Here is an 18521-nt window from a genome sequence, read left to right as displayed (position 1 = left end):
AAGTCACTATCTACTTACAAATGGAACACTGACAGATATGAAAATGTGAAATCAAGATGCAAGCCCATAAAATTAAGATGAGTATAAAGAAGCAGAAAATAGGATGCATACTTAGTTTATTTGATGTTTTTATAAATTAGGGGGATAAGTAAGAACTTAGAACTTCAGAAGATTTTTCTTCCTTTGATTGTCTCTTGCAAGTAAGGTCAAAATTTTTATACCTATAATTAAATACACACAGCCTTCTGTTAGAAGAGCAGAAAAAATAAATCAAGGCCTTCATTGTATTTGAACATAAGTGTTCCTTCTTTTCAATAAATAAACTGTAGTAAATTTTACTCCTTATGTCATACATCAAGAGCAGAGTATTAAAGACAATAAAGAGTTAAAGATAGCATTTTGCAAGTATAATAGAAGCAGATCTATCTAAAATGAGATCAGTCTTCAACCTCCAACACAAGTACAATGAGAAATGGCTTTAATTTTCTAACTACTATACAAGTCAGAAGATAAACTTGTCAAAGTTCCATACCCTAATGATTTCTTTTCAATTTTCTTGATGTTTAATTTCATGAGTGCTGAGAAACATAATTAGGCATGTTTCTTATAAAGTACCCTAGTAATTTGAAATGTTTTTAAAAGACAGTTCTACTCTGTTTAACTAGTCATGACAGATCATTAAGTGTCATTGCCTATTGAGAAGTGGGAATTGGCTACTAAACTTGAGACTCAGACATATGTAGCATAACAAAGTATTTCATTGAGTTAAATTTTTGAAAGGCATTGTCTTCTAAGCTTTAAAAAATGAGGAATTAACATGGAATTATAGCTTTTATAAACTTGCCTGTAATACTGGTATACTATTTCATCACATGTATGCTGGCAGATGCAATACAAAACTGTACTAGAGTCTCAAACTTTATTCCTGGAAATGAGCACCAGAAGACATTTACCATAAAGAAATTTGCATTTTCTGCATTACTCTTTCTTTAATAGAATTCCACCATCTGATTTTTATTTTTATATTTGAGCTCTTATGTATTGTGTAGCTGATGACTTCCCAAACCAATTACATTCATCTCTAATATTTCTAATTTTTGGATAGTCCATATACATATGTGCCATTGTCACTTTGCTAGACCAGCACAATTTCCTACTACATTCTAAGTCTTCTAAGTCTTAGCCTTATACACACAGGTATATTGCCAAAGAAGACTTCCTATATAGCAAATGGAGATATCACAGAAAAGGACAACTGGACACACTGATGATATCAACAGATCTGGGTATCCCAAGCCTATATTGATACATAAATCTCAGGTACTGCTTCTATGGTTCAGGGAACACCAGCAAAGGTGGGGCTGAAGAGCAAGGATACCAGGGGGTCTATCGTAAAATAATCTTTTGGAGAAATGCTGCATAAATAAAACCAGAACAATGCAATATCAGTGGAAATGTTAATGTGGAAGGGTAAACACCTACACAAATAACTACAGGCAATTAATGTCTGCTTATGGAAAAATAGTCTCTCCCAATGATGAGCTCCTCTATTGCTTGTCCAATACAAAGTGGTCAGCCTTGAGACCATATAAACAAAAACAACAAAGTGGCTTCAGTAGATTAAGGTGTGCTTGTAAAATGTTAATCCATATTTAAATATTTTCCTATAGGAATGAATGCTATTTAATTTTAAAATAAGAATTGAGCTTAACCCAAACAAAAAACTGAGGTTAGAGATAGAGTTAAGTTTAAAGATTTTTTAACATCTCTGCAGCCTTGGGTTCACTGACCATTAGCCCAAAATAGAAAAAGAAAGAGGGTTTAAATGAGGAAAACACCCAAAGGAATACTGAGTGAGTGTTTGGTGAAAAAACTGAAACAAATTTTTTGTCTGGAAGGCAAAATAATGTCATGTTATTTTTACAAGAAAATGGAAAGGAACTAAAGAAGATTAAGGACTATGAAGTTGGCAAAGAAAGTGAGCTCTAAAAATGAAAATTGCTCAAGGTCTCACAGACAATACATTGCCAAGTCAGGATATAAACTTGAGATTTCTCACTTGAGAGGAAATATTCTTCCTTGACGGTACATAATACTTGAGTGCTTATTCAAAACTGGTAATAGACCTGGAACCATGTAAAGCTGATTATTTCAATTATAACCATTATACATCATCATGATAACCATGTACAAACAGAAAGATGTGCACCTTAAATCCCAAATTAAAAGTTGTTTGACCAACTGGAAATTAAATTATGATCTGAAATCTAGGTCCTTTAGAACACACTGCATGGAAAGAAAGGCAATAAAATCTAACATATTATGTTGCACTTGTTGTGAAATCTTTATCTGACTTGAATATACTTCAGGAATACAGGCAGTTACTACAACCATGTGAGACATTTTATACAACATAAATAACAAGAGAAGCACCAAGCTCTGGATTGTACATTGTCCAACATCATGTAAACGTTGCTAAGACAATATGTGTTCTCTTGGTTAATGTATCCTGTGGTGTTATTACAACAATGCAATGTCATTAAATGCCTCTGAGTGGCTGACAGACTTCATTTTTTGCTCAGAGAAAATAGCCATGCCGTCATTGTCTAGTTCCAAATGCCAGATACCATGTAACAACGTGGCAAGAACCCAATAGCCAGAGAAAGCTTTTTTTGTTATTCAAACCGAAGCTATGCAAAGAAAGGATAGTCTAGCATAAGAGAAGATTATGCTAAAATATTGAATTAGTACTAATCAATAACAATTTAGACATGCATTTCTAGAGACATTTCAGAAAAAGTATTCTTTACAAATATTTTGTATGTAGATGAGTGTATATATGTGAATATGATATGTGTATGTGTGTGTGTTGTGTGGACATATGTTTGTGGGTGCCCAAATTCTGCACACTGATGCAAATGTCAAAAAAAAATGTCAGTGTCTGATCTATCACTTTCTACCTTATTATACTGAGACATCAATATATCTCATAAATATAGATACAAAAGTACTTAACAATGTATTATTAACATAATTCAGCAACAATCAAAAGAATCATTTGTCATGACTAAATGAGATTTATGCCAGAACTTGAATTTCAGTTCAGTTTAAGAAAATCAACTGAGATAGTATATCATATTACCCAAATATATGGTTAAGGCACATAGTCGTCTTAATAGACACAGGAAATAGGCTTTGTACAATCCAATGCTCACTCTTGAATTTTTAAAATAGCATCTCAAAATACTAGGAATAGAAGTTGCTCAGCCTTGTCAGTAACAACAGCTAACTTCTAGTTCAAACTTTTCTACCATTTACACTTACTTTTATTGCAAAGGTTGCATCTGTTATAATGAGTAAAGGATGAGTATGAAAGTGAGAACTGAGGAGTGAAAAGAAAAACAGCCACCTGGGCCCTCAGATTATAATATTTTACACACAAAAAAAAATTCCTCAGAGAATCCAGGCCCCAGATAACAAATTTTCCTACCCTTAAGTATTCACCTGAGGATAGTAAGGTATCCCTAATAATATGCAAAAATAATTAGCATTTCTGTGAAACAAAATCTGAAAGTAAAACTTAAAAGACAGTTTGGCTCAAAGAGCAGCAAAAACAAGCAAACTACATAAAGATGAATTTAGCAAAAATTGGCAAGACCAAACATTGGATACTATAAGCCACATCTTTACAAAAGTTAAAAATAATTTTTAAAGTGAAATAGATAATATTCTCCTGTAATTTTCAGGTGCTGTTCTCACTAAATTAGACTATAGAAGCATTATGATTAATCAAATCTCCAGCAATAGGCCTTAAGATTAAAAACTCTGTGGTAGAGTACTTTCCAAGAAGAGTTGTGGCCTGATGATCAATCCTCAAATGTGAAAACACAAAACTCTAGCTGTTTCTCATTAGAAGTGAACAAAATTTTTTCAATATTAAGATAAATGTAAACAATTTAGAGTCACCAATACAAAATCTTAAATGACAATTAAGCACCTTCAGTATACAAGGAGTGTTAAAAGCATGCATCCAGGCATGAAAAATAATTAAATAGGAAAGAATACATTTATGCATAACATACGTCTAAGTGATACCCATGTTATTTGCATGCAATATCTAAGTTTATTAGGAAGTAGTCTAGAAAAATATAATCTAGACATTCTTGATAAAGTTAGAAAAGTAATTATCATGCTGAGATCATTAGATGACAATGGTGAATATACAAACAAAAGTAAGTTTTAAAAGTTTAAGCTCTTACAGCGCACATAAGAATTATCTCAAAGTGGATCACAGAAATGAATTTAAGTGCTAAAATTACATAAACTACAAGAAAATAAAACATAAAATCTGTGATTTTCTGTTACACAAAGGATTTTTAGGTATCAAAGTAAATGAATGATTCATATAAGACACTGCTAGTATCTTCAAAACTGAAATTATTCTTTAAAGAACAGTCAGTTTTGATGCAACAAAATAGCAGCATGCATTTGGGAGACCAGGTTATCACTACAATAGGGATAAAATAGCACAAACTAAGTATGGGTAAAATATTTGACTATTTGTTTTATAACAAAATGAATCATACCTATAATCAATAAGACGAAAAATATTAAATGCCATTACTTATCAGGGAAATTTGAATTAAAACTTGAGATACTACATTCCATAGCAAGACTATTGCTTCAAAGACTGACAGTATCACCTCTTGGTGATGTTATAAAAAATGTTGGACATCTCATACATTAGAGGAGAGCCATAGGCAATTCCCTGAGAACCACCTGCCAGTACAGACCATACCCACAAATCTGAGGAGGGATCCTGCTTGCTTCCCAGGACCTCACCCAGAAAATATAGTTTCTGAGCACAGTTTATGTGAGGTGAGAGCTCAGTAACATCGAAGCAATAAAGCAAGTAACTAATGGGGCAGCTGACTCCAGGACTTCCCCTAAGAAGCAGATGGCTCCTAGTCTCCTGTGAATCTCAGTCTGTCCTGAGAATAACACATCTGAGTAGAGCCGCAGGCAATTTCTTGAGAATCACTGGCCAGTCTAGACCATACTCACCAATACAAGGAGGCCTCCTGTAGGAACATCCCTGTCCAGGGCTCTTTCACACACCTCCAAGAACTACAGAAGACACCAGGAAGTACAAGCCAACACCAGAGACAAAAAGTCCAGTATAAAAACACAATCAGCAGCAGCAAAAGCAACATGGGATTTCCAGAATCCAGCTATCAAAAAGCAAGCAAAACCAGATATCATAGCACAACTAAAATACAGGACAATAATATTAAAGGTATGCTAATGAAGATGAAAATGGACTTTAAAAAGGAAGTCCTTAAAGAAATACAAGAAGATACAACTAAACAGATTGAGGCTTAAAAAGAGGAGCTGAATAAATCACACAAAGAAACACAGGAAAATACAAACAGGTGAAGGAAATCAGTAAAACACTACTACAAGCAACATCAAAATAAAAGGAACTAATAGTCACTGTTTATTAATATCTCTCAACACCAATGGACCCAACTCAGCAAAAAAAAAAACAAAACCTGTCAGAATGATGGGTAAAAATGACCCATCATTCTGTTGGATATGAAAAAACACACCTAAGCCACAAAGATAAACATTACTTGAGAGTAGAAGCCTAGTAGAAGGTCTTCTAAGGAAATGAACCCCAGAAACAAACTTCGGTACCCATTCCAAAATATAATAAAATAGACTTTACACCAAATTTAATCAAAAGACATGGGGAAGGGCACTTCATGTTCATGAAAGGAAAAAATCCACCAAGATGACATCTCAATTCTGAACATCTATGCCAAAAAAAAAAGGGCACCCACATTTGTAAATGAACCATTGATAAAGCTTAAACCACACATAAATCCTCAAATATTAATAGTGGAAGACCTCAGCACCCCACAATCCCCAAACAAAGGTCATGCTTGCCACCATGATGATGAAATAAACCTCTGAAATTGTAAGCAAGCCCAACTAAATACTTTATTTTATAAGAATTTCTATGGTCTTGGTGTCTCTTCTATATAATAGAACACTGACTAAGACATGGCATAAAAAGAGAAGGGACAACAAAACTGTCATATACATAAAAATCTCCATTTGTGCTATCCATTTTGATAAAGATGAGAAACACAAAAATTGCAATTAAAGATAACAAACATTGAGTACCTTGGGCACATGATGAGTGGTAATGCAGAACTACACAAAACACTTAATATATCCATAAGTAAATATAGCTCTTTCCCCTCTACAAAGATGCTTCTTTTAGTAAAGACCATTACAAAAAGCAAAAACTTGTCAAAATGCAGAAAAAAACTGACTCTGGTGCTCAATCGATTCACCTATAACATAGAGGTTTGGGGCAACATTTGTTGTAATGTAGTGCCTTGGAGTGAAGGTATAATGTGGTGGAGTAAAGGAAGGAGGGAGATTGGTCTGGTAGGAGTTAGAGAGAAGAGTGAACGGTGCTTATAAGCAAATTACATCATATGAACTAATAAAGATATCACATTTTAAAAGTAACACATATATTTAGATGAGAAAGAATATTTCAAACCAGTGAATTTATGTCTGGTGTTCTACTAATATATATAGAAAAAAGTGCAAAGTCATCTATCACCAAACCTACAGTTTAATATTTTATATTCTCTAATAGATTATTATTGTCTTAACAGAAAAAGAAATGCTTACATGTTGCTAAATTAAATTGAATCTAAGTTGAAGTCATTTGTGGATTCTTGACAGCCAACTAGAATTTGTCTTTCAGCAGTTTCCTCACGGTATGGTAAAATTAATAAATGTATTTGGGTCTTTTCAATTACCATGTCATAAGAAAGATGGCACCTGTCTAAAGAAGATGAAGAAATATTTTGGAAATTGATTTGTTCACAGAACTGAAGAGGTTATTTCTTCCTTGACTCTTGGAAATATTACTCTTATTCAAGACATTTAAATCTTAAATTAATAACTCTAATGTGAAGACTTTCTTATCATTAAAAATTGTGATTTTGCTATTCTTCTTCAATGACAACTCTGAGAAAGTGGAGAAAAATAACAATGCTATTATTCTTTCCCAGAGATACTTCAAATTCTGGCCTCCTTCTAACAGGTTATTAAATTTCTAAAATAAAAAAAAATAATGTATGTGATTTATTGTTTGGAAAATAAATACTGCTATAGTTTGCTCCTATGATAACCCATCTATTTATTTTAAAAGCCCCTTCTTGATGCTTTGATAAGTAAAACAAAGATATCAGTATATGTAAGTGATAATAACTTGATTATTAATTTTCATGAATATAAAAATGAGAGTATAGATTTTAATGAAAGAAAGTATATATGAACAAGGCAAAACAGAAAAAAGCACCAGTAAATGTTGTGGCCTTCTAATCTATATAAAGATGAAAACACTGTAAACCCTGCTTATTAAGATGTTAGTTAAGTTATTAAACCTACTGATACTCAACACTTTATTCCATAAAGTAAGAAAGAAGTAGGGAAATGGTAGGAAAAATATGGCAAGTGAAAAAAATCAATAACAGTGGTTAGTAGAAATGAGAATCATGAATAATTACTGAACACTTAGCTCTTCAGCAGAAAATGTCAAAGTTTTAGCATGAATTATACCACTTAATCTTCACAAGTAATTTTCTCTGGTGGAATGCTTAAACTGTCAGATACGTGTCTGAACTATACTCAGTAATAACACAGATTCTTCATGGTAGATCAGTAGATCAGCAAACTCTTTGAAGATTAAGCTGAATTCACTAGTTCAATGAATTCACAGAGAAGAAGGAAATCTTTGTGATTTCATATAAATGTATCTGTCTGTTGTAGTTTGACTATAAAATGTCATTCATAATCTCATGTGTCAGAGTACTTGGTCCCTGTCATGTATTGCTAATTTAGGGAAGTTATGATATCTTTAGGACACAAGGTCTTTGAAGACTAGCCTTTTAAGATTATGCCTACTTCTAGATGTAGCCAAAGTTCTGTTTCTTATGCATCAAGAGTTGAGAAGCCTTTACAACCTTCTCCTACCGCAATGAGATTTGCTAAGTCTTTCCCTCTACTGTAAATGATAAAGCTCTGAAACCATTAGCCCAAATAAATTTTTCCTCTGTAAATTCTTTATGTCAAACATGTTGTTGCAAGAATGGGAAAGGTAATTAATGAACTATATTAAGCATTACTTTAAAAGAGTACAAATATTGTATTCTAGGTTTCTTCATTTCCAGGTAGGAAATATGACAGAAATTATAGAGACTTATAAGAAGATCAGTGTCCCAGAGACACCACTCTTCCAATCAGCTGACATTTTCTCCATACATTGTGACTTTACAATGACTAGAAAGACTTTATGGTTTATTATCTTGACTTCTAACAGGACTCTTTATATGGGTGTTCGTTCCATTGGGAAAAAAAACTTAGAATGTTTATCAATGACTCATCTTTATATGAGAAGATGTTAACCTCCAAAATCTTTCAAGTTCATCTTAAAGCCATATAATGAAGAAGGAGGAGGAGGAGGAGGAGGAGGAGGAGGAGAAGAAGAAGAAGAAGAAGAAGAAGAAGAAGAAGAAGAAGAAGAAGAAGAAGAAGAAGAACCTGCTTCAGGAATGTCTAGGACAATGTAAGATGTTAATGATGTGAAAGAAATTGAACCACAAGTAAAAATGCATTTCTAACTGAATTTGCATCGACAGGGCATCAGTTTAAAAACAAACAATAAGGGGCTGGAGAGGTGGTTCAACCTTTAAGAATATTTTTATTCTTCCAGGGGACCTTCATTCAATTTCCAGTATTTACAAGGCAGCTCACAGCTATCTATAACTCTAGACCTATGATCCTATGTCCACGTCTAACCTCTGTAGGCCCATTATGCATATACATACATGCCAGCAAAACATTTACACATAAAATTTTTAAATATATTTTTTTAAATTTTGAATGATGAAGTAGGTCTGGTGGTTTGAATAATGGGCCTTCAGAGGCACATATGTTCAAGTGCTTAGTCCTCACTGATTGGCACCATTTGGGAAGGATTAGGAAGAATGTCCTTGTAGGTGTGGTCTTCTTGGAAGGAATGTGTTACTGGGGTGGGCTTTGAGCTTTCCAGTCAAAGCCAGGCCCAGCAGATTTCTCAGCTACTGCAGCCCATGGATCCAAACATAGAACCCTTAGGTACTTTTGCAACACTTTGTCTGCCTGTGTGACACCATGTTCTATGCCATGATAACAATGGCATAAATCTCCACGTAAATTCTTAATCAACCCCAACCAACCCCAATTAATGCTTTCTTTTGTAAGAGTTGCCATGCTTGTGGTGTTTCTTCACAGCAGTATAACACTGACTAAAAAGAAGTTACTACCAGTGAACATGGTATTTCTATAAGAGTCCTGACCATGATGCTTGTGATTTGAATGTGGTGGATGCTGGGACTCAGTATTAGGGAAGCAGTTGAATGCTTTAACTGGAGTTTAAAGGGCCAAACTATTAAGACATGGAAGATAGGGATGCTAAGTACCATGGAAATTATCATGGCCTAGCTCAGGAGGTTTCAGAGTAGAATATTATTAAGGGGCCTAGAGACTGTTCTTGTGATGCTTTACTGGACAATGTGGCTGCTTTTGCCCTTGCCCCAAAAAAATATGCCTGAGTCTAAACTTAGAGTTTTCTTTTATTAGCCAGCACAGTGGTGCAAAATGTTAATCCCAGAACTCTCAGAGACAGAGGCAGCCAGATCTCTGCGAGTTCAAGGACAGCCTGGTCTAGAAATTAAATACAGGAGAGACAGGAATGCACAGAAAAACTCTATCTCAAAAACTTAAAAAAAAAAAACGGTTTTGAATTAATGGTACTGGAAGAGATTTCAAGACAGGCTAGTACTTACTCTGTTGTGTAGTTATTAGTGGTTAGTCTTAGGCAGATCTATTATTAAATGAAACAAGCTCAGCAAGGTGCAGTTTTCAGAGAATACAATGTGCAGTTTGAAGAGAAATGGAACATCAGAAAGTATAATGGAGCTAAGTGGTCAAGAAGATGAAAAAGTTTAAAGAAAATCCTAATGCAAACTGGAATAAAGAAAGTGGTGGTTTTAATACAAGAATCCACACAGTTAAGCTCCCAGTTTGTGAAAAGGAATTAAACAAAAGGTTAAGTGTGAAGGAAATTGTTAACAACAGAAAGTGATTGAGATATAATTGAACAAAGGGGGCAATGTTTCAGCCTCAGCAATCAGCAGAATTTTGCAATTTTAGCCACAAGGGTATAAAAAAGGTGTTGAATCGCCCTCTGTGGCTAATGAGTCACTGAGGCTAGGCCTCTATCAATGGTGTCCCTGTATGGAGCACCAAAGATGCCATTGGTAGAAGCTGTGAAAGTGAAGCCTCAATTGCTTTGGAGGCCTCAAGATGCTGGAGATGCCAGAGTCATAGGATACCTGCAAAGGAGAACTGCAGACAGAGTATGGAACCAGCCTAAGAGAGAGTGTTACAGTCAACAGTGATGAACGGGGTTGAAGACCTGAAGAACACTTTCACTTTTGACATGGAGATGCAGAGTTTGGTGTTTGCTTTACTAGTTTTAGACCTTGCTTTGTTCCAGTATTTCCTCACTATGCTCCTGTAAATGTTGTTTTTATTACCTCAGATGAGGGGATGAGATGAGAGCCATACCCAAGAGATTGCCATAAGTTTCAGAAGACACTATGAACTTTGCACTCTTAATGTGTTGGATTGTGGTAGACTATGTGACCATTTAAAGTTGGACTAAATGCGTTTTTAAAATATGATATGGCTATAAGCCTATGGGGACCAGTGAGTACAATGTGGTACTTTGAGTAAGAATATCCCCCAATAGGTTCATATCTTTGAATGCTTGGTCATCCAGGGATGGCACTATTTGAGAGTGAGTAGAAACTGTGGTCTTATTTAGTAAATATAGTTTTGTTGGAGAAAGTGTGTCACTGGTGGTGAATTTTGAGGTTTCAAGGGCCCAGACCAGGCCTATTGGCTTTCTCTCTTCTTTCTGCCTACTGATCTAGATGGATACCTCTCAGGCACTTCTTCAGTACCATACACACCTACATGTCACTATGCTCACTGTCATGATAACAATAGACTAAATCTCTGAAACTGTGAGCCAACCACAATTGACTATCTTCCTTTTAAAATGTTCCATGGTCATATTGCCTCTTCATAGTAATAGGACACTGAGTAAAGTACAGATTATCCACTTTTAAGGATTGGCTTACAATAAGGAAAGAAAAAAATGAAAGGAAAGATGAACTTCAAGATGAAAACAGAAATTTTGCCAGCCTTACAAATCTATAAGCCATATAGCAGGATCAAGTGTATAATTTAGAGTTGAGAAAGCTGACATTATTTCCTTTCTGTCTCATCAAATCACTCATGAGCATGGTCAAAAGTCATACATCTAACCAATGACTAAGAATGCAGAATTATAATGTGCATATTTTATCCAAAGCATTTTAGCTAAATCTGCAACTGTTTTGCCATCTGTAGCTTAAGACTAACTGTCAGATTTATCTTTGTAAAAGCAGCTTAGAGTTCATTACTATTTAGTGCATAAGCAAAAAATAAAAGTTAATAATGAAACACTTCAGTGTTAGATATGGTAATAAAGTCCTTAAAATTAAAAATAAAATATGTGAAAAATAAAATAAAAAATAAGAATACTTAAAATGGTCCTTTTTATCAAAGCTCACTGAGGAAGCAGAGACTCCAGGCACAGAGAGTAATCTATCAAGGATAGATTTTATGAGGCAATGATTCATATCAATGTCAATTTAGCAAGAAACACATAATTTTCAAGTTTGATTTTCTTTCTTCTTTGCATATTTCTTAAATACTATGTACAAGGTATTTGGTGACATACCAATATAAAAGATTATTCACTGTTCAAGAGGCTATGCTATTAAATGCATAAATTTAAACTAGAAACAACGATAGCCTCATTAATTCCTCATTCTGGCAAGTATGAGTGAGTGACCAACAATTTAAATATGAGGTTGAACAGATAACTATCTCATTCTAACTAGAAATCTTGCCATCACATTATTTTTAAACCATCACCAACATATATAAATGATAATTGCATTCTCTCAATGAGCACAGCTTCTTATTACTGGAATTGGCAGGGGGCCCTGACATTTGAGTCATCATCTCATTATGTCTCTTTGTTATGTTGGTACACCAATTAAATAGAAATCTAAGCACAGTGAAATTTGGGAGGAAAAGTCTGAAACAGTAATTTTAAATTACAGGTTTATTTCCCTTAAATCTGTAGAATATATAACTGACATTTGTAATATCACGTCTCATTCAGGCACATTTTAAAAAGCTATCTTTAATTTTAAGACAAAAAAACACTTCAAAATCTTTTATTCAAATATTGAATTTTTATAAAACAAAACTGACAGTTTGAATGTTATCTAAATGTGAAAGTTAGAATGATTATGGGTTTAAAACAACTATAATATAGACAAAAATACAAATACAAAATAAAAATGTCTCCCATTCAGAATGTAAAGTTTATCACACATACAGCATATATATGCTAAAATATTAATATAATGTCTTTATGTCATCATCAGTATTATTAGGACCAATAATACTAATTAGTTAAACTGAAATATATAAATGTGCTAAGTGGGACTCCATGTCTATCCTCAAGTAATTTCAAACCATTGGACTTGTATGACAAAAATGGTATGATGAACTTTCTACATCACTTGATTTAGCCATTTGAAATAAATGTATATGGTTTATCCTTCTGAAATGCTTTCTTTAAAATTCTCCATTAAACCTCAAATCATAAAGCCAGTCAAGAACAAAGACTTTTAAGAAATGACTAGGTATGATTCCCAGAAGACATTTCTTCTTTTATTTGTCATTGCAGACACTTCAGAATATGGGTAGATTATTCATTTATTCAATTTTTTTGTTGTTTCTATCATCTTCCTCCTTGTACATTCTAAACATCAGTGGTTTGCCCAAAATCATATATAATCCAAAGGAATAGCCTAAAGTAGATGTTTACCTTGAGATAAAAATACCTCTGTTTACGCTGAGAGAGATTGAAAACTGAATACAAATATACTCAAAAACCCACCCTGAAAATTGAGATGATTTTTTTCTCATGGATTAATGTAAGTGGATCACCAACAGATAAAAGTAGTCACAGCTGATTTTTCTTACATTTAATATTGACATTATTGTTGGCTTTAAAAAAATGTATCTGAGAGACAAATGTTTGCTTAAAGTCAATTATCTTGAGTTGTATTTCTGCTATATTTTTATTAGTTACTTACAGTTTTATGGCCATTACATCCAAATAAAAACTAAAAAAAAAAAAAAGAAAAGAAAATCTACAGTGAAAATGTTATGTATTGTGTTCTATCAAGGAATGAAGTTGTTTAAAAAGATAAGTCTCCATTTGAATTAAATTAAATTAAAATTTAATTAGTTCATACCCAACTTTGGGAGAATATGTTTCCTTTCCTTTCAACACATACATATGACCTAAATGAAGTGTTCAGAGACTGTGAAATTTAAAAGAAATCATAATCACAATACAGACAGTTTTTTTGTTTGTTTGCTTAAAGGTAAGTCAGGCAATCATCACAATTTTTAAATGTCTCTCAGAATTTGACTTCAGTCTATGTAAACCCATTCATGGGTTGATAACATTAAACTTTTCTAAATCCTACCATTTTGTAGTTTATATGACTTGTATTAATAAATATCTTCCTTTTATGTGCTGAAATAAATTAATGGATTAGGTAGACATTAGGATTGGGAATACAGCCAAATCTTTTTACATACATCCAGGGACAAATAATCTCTTAAATGGCACTTAAAGCTCTCTTGCCTAAATAATTACAACTACACCCTGCATGTAATTTATTCAAATTATTATTCATTCTACTAGATCCTGTCATCCATTTGGAGTTCATAATTACTTACCTTATCTTCATTCTCTGTACCAGAAGCTTCAGGTTTGGTCCTTATCACAAATGGGGTAGACAGCCGTAACAAGACCCTCTCAAAGGTGGTATTATTAACCTTTGGCGAGACAATCTCAAAACAGTCCTCAAACTTCATCACTTTGTGAGTGTCGTATCGAAGTTGTTTCCTTAATCCCTCCCCAAGCTGAAGGACTGCCATGTTGGGGTCAAACATCAAGTGAAAGGGGAAAGCTCTGCAGAAGGTGTTGATGCTGATTCTGAGGTCTGCAGGAAGTTGAGAAGTACCCTGTGGGATGTCCTTTGTGATCTGAGTATTTTCACGTTCTTTGATAAGGAAAGTGAGGCAGCTACAATTGCTTGGGTTTGAACCATCAGAGCTCAATTTCTCATTTTCAATTTGTTCCACTTCCACATTCAAGCGATAGATTCTCTTTCCTGCAGCCTTAATCATTCCCAGCATTGCAAACCCCACGGTATGGTGAGGGTGGAAGTAGTGAAGCATGAGAGTTCCTTCTGGAAGTTCTTTACATAGGAAAGATGGTGACTCCAGGGTGGCCTGTTTCCCAAAAGAAGTCCTAATGTGTTCCAACAATGCATCAAAGCCATTGAAGAAATCCTGCAATGTGCCACCTACAGCTCGAAGGACTCTCTCATTCTCATCAAAACATATCTTAAAGAATTCCTCACCAAATCTTTCTTGAATGTCTTGGAACTTCAGTCCTAAAGGTAAAGGAGAAAAAAAATGTTAGTAACTTGAGCTGTAAGTAATTGGCTAATATAGCTTTAAAGACACTCATCTAAAGAGGCAGCAATTGAGAGATGGAAAGATGGCTCTGTGGTTAAGAGAATGTAATATTCCTAAAGAGTACCTGAGTTAGTTCCTAGCACTTACATCAAGTAGCTCAGAACTGCCTCTAATTTCAGACCCAAGGGAATCTGACTCAGGCCTTGTGGCCTCATACTTACACTCAGGCACACACATACCCATAATTAAAATTTTAAACATTAAAGTGATAATAAGCAAGTGAAGCAGAAGGGAATGGCAGAAGTGAGAGGGAAGGACAAGGAGGAGAGGATTTGGGGAAAATTCTAGAAGTCATGTAAGTAAATAAATTAGTTAATGAAAAAAATAAATATTTTGATGCTGAGTCTTTACATTCTTAATATATGTAGTCCTATTGTTCAATTTCCTCTAAATAAGCAAAGGTGTTGAAGTACAGGGAGAGCACTTTGATGTCCAGCTTGGCAGCTGATGGACATTCCCTTATTGCTCGAAATACTCTAAACAAAATGACTATCAGTCAATTGCTCAGCTGCGTTGAATTTATACATATAAACACTTCACAGGTGCCTTGAGAAAGTTACAAAAAGAGTTTCTTTGACTTTCTTAAGGTATAGCTTCAGCCAGAACTGTTGAAACAAGATGTCAGGATATGAATGGAGGCTGCTAAGGCTCACTGATTAAATTATCTGGGCCTCCCTTTCTGCTGTTACAAGGACCAAGAAAAAGTATATATTAAATAATATTTTCTTGTATACATTCAGTAACATTAAATGTGAGCAGAAGACTGGCAGTTTTGGCAGAGAGAGAATGGTGGGGTAAGCAACAGTTGAGCAGTTGGCAAATCACATTGTGAATATGGTAACGCTGTAGGTTAATCGCTGAAGAAGAATCAAATGAACCATCAGAGAGTGGTGAGGGCAGGAAGAAGAGACAATAAGCAAGGGTGGAAGTTGAGACTAAAGAAGGACAAAAGGATGTAAGAGTCCAGAGAACATAAATGAAGGCCTTGGTTTCCAGAAGAGTTCCAGAGGACTGTCAAGTCTTTAGGACCAAGAGACTGAGAACTGTCACCAGCCAGTGAAATAGTTGAGAAATATGGACTTCCTAAGAAGACACAAGGCCTGTAATACTTGTAGGGCTAAGAGTTCACAGTTACCACTGCCTGCATAAAGAACATGACTGGAGAAGGTGTCACCTGCTACCCTCACCACATCACCACATTAACTCATTGCTGCCAAACACCAAGAAAGTTAAAGCTGCCAAAAACTAGCATTTAAAGAGTTTATTGCCTACACATAATTTCTATCCAGATAAAGAAAAAAACTGGCCAATAAGTAGTATCTACATCATGATCATTATGAATAATTAAAACTAAAAAAATTGAATGCTGACACATCAAGATAATGCCTACATTAATGGTAGTATTCTTCATTACTGTGAAATGCTCAGGTGATCCCATTCTTATAATAAAAAAAAAAAAAAACTAGTCAGAATAAACATTCCTGGTTACCTATCATGTATACTTCCAAAAATATCCTGCCAGTGCTTCTAGACTTTGCAGAAACATACTGTCCAATGACTTCAGGTCTTTGAACTAAGAGCAGGAAAATTATTGCTTCTTCCTATCTCTGATGCTCCCAGCAATAAAAATAACCTCAGATATAAAGACAGATATAAAGACAATACAATATGCTCATGGATGTAATGTTCTTTTGTCAATGCCAAATATCAAATATCCATCCAAACAATAGTAAATACACCACAAGCAAAAAGTAAAACTACAGTGTATACAGGAACCTATCAACAAGAAATCCTGGCTGCATCTGAAAAAACAATGACAATGACTATCAATTTTCAGATGATCTCACTCATGTACATAGCATAATACTAAAGTTATTTTCATATTATTAAAGAAAAATTGAGATGTTTGAATAGTGTACTATGTAGGGCAATTATTTTATAAAGCATTGTATTTAATTAATTGTATAAACTTTTAGCCTCATTATTGTTAAAGTGAGCAACATCAGGAAAGAAGAATTCTTGGAGTGAAATTTTAAAATTAGTGATGAGTTCATTTATGTACATGTTATTAATCAATAGTGAAGGCACCATTTTATACTTCATCTGAAAATGGCATGAAGAAACTAGTTCAGCTCAGACAAGGACTGCAGTTCTGCCTCCCAGCATTCCACCTATGATTGATGAAAACACTCACTTGAAACATATAGAAAATATGTATCTCCCATATCAAAAGATGCGGTGACAGCTTATGTTTGGGCCCATAGGAATATATTTCCTCAAGAAACAGAATTGTAATGAAATTGTTCTTATTAAGGGGTAAGTTGAAAGTCAGAGTTTTTAAAACCACTATTATTTCACCTCTTTTTAAAAATGGCATGCCTAAATGCTAGGATTCTTTAGCTATAACTGAAAGAAATTATATTATTTGTGGTATGAGCCTCTTGTGTCTGTTTGTTAAGCTATACCAACTTACTTGTGAATGTCATGAAGACAAAGTGTTTTACTTATTTTTCCATTCATAGCTACAACCTGCAAAGATGCCTAGCACACGGAGAGTATTTTTATTTCTTTCATAGCATTCATCCTTGTTGCACAGTATCATCAATCTTCTCTGGTTTCAATCATATTATATTTAAGGATGCCAAGATCAATAGACATGTTCATGACTCTCATGAAGCCCTGTAGATCATTATATTACCTTGCAATTAGATTATAGCAGAAGCACACACAACTATCTTAGGAGGTACAGAAGTAAATTCCTATTCGTCTTGAGGAATTTTTGATGAAAATGAGGTGCTCAAAAAGCCAACAAAGGAAGGCAAGTGTTCTGTTCCTCCAGAAGATGTTCTGTTATGTAATAATAAAAAGTGTAGTGCAGGTAAAAGAGCCCATCATGGTCAAAGAGGAGCAGGTAGTGAATGGATGAGAGCTGGCAAACCATGTAAGGGATACACAATTATTTAATCAACATTGGTAAAACTAGACTTGAAAATTCTGAGTCCAGATTTAAAGCCACTATTCAGAGAAATGATGGGATTAAAACAGCAATATACAAAAATACATTAAAAAAATATTTGAGAGCAAAAGCAACAAAAACAAATCATTTCTACAAAAACTTTAAAAAGCTACTCTATTACTTGGCACAAATTTTCCATAGTATACCTTTAAGAATGATTTTTTCAGACAATATTTTCTAACAGCAAGAAAATATTAGTAATAAGAATTTGCAAATAATGAATGTTGTGACAAGAAAATATTATATATCTGGAAAGCTAGTCAATATATATCCTTAAATTAAAGGGAAAATCAATAGACGTGTGTGGTGGAACAAGCATGTATCCCAGCACTCACAGGGGCAGAGGAGGTAGGATCTTTGTGAGTTTGAGGCCAGTCTGGCCTATTAAGCAATCAAAGACAGCCAAGGCTACATAAAGAAAGCCTGTCTTGAAAAACCAAACAAAACAAAACAGAAAAAGAAAGAAAAAATCAAAACTGAAGTTATAGCATTTGGAACTCAGGAAAACTCAAATCAAATAAAAATGGATAATTTTTCTTGGTCTTCAGCAACAAAAATAAATAAACAAATACCTTTCAAATTGATGCTCCATGGGTAAAACTTCTCTGATATATCTAGGAGCCACATTCATATCAAACTTCCTGTTCCTCTTAATTGGAGGAACCATAGTCTTAATTAGAAAACCATG

The 18521-nt window shown here is 34.2% G+C and overlaps 1 protein-coding gene across 1 annotated transcript in view; it reads right to left on the bottom strand.

Moving 5' to 3' along the window:
• Positions 1–18521, bottom strand: part of GUCY1A2 (guanylate cyclase 1 soluble subunit alpha 2) — a 289208-nt gene that overhangs the window by 212720 nt on the left and 57967 nt on the right. The window contains exon 4 of the mRNA XM_084781493.1: positions 14011–14732. Within this exon, the coding sequence (XP_084637619.1) occupies positions 14011–14732 (722 nt within the window). The remainder of the gene's footprint in view (positions 1–14010; positions 14733–18521) is intronic.

This window comes from Acomys minous (genome assembly GCF_964271855.1).
Source record: "Acomys minous genome assembly, chromosome: 5".
NCBI classification, from domain to species: Eukaryota; Metazoa; Chordata; class Mammalia; order Rodentia; family Muridae; genus Acomys; species Acomys minous.
The sequence above is the reverse complement of the archived record's forward strand: the minus strand, read 5'-3'. Positions and strand labels throughout refer to the sequence as shown.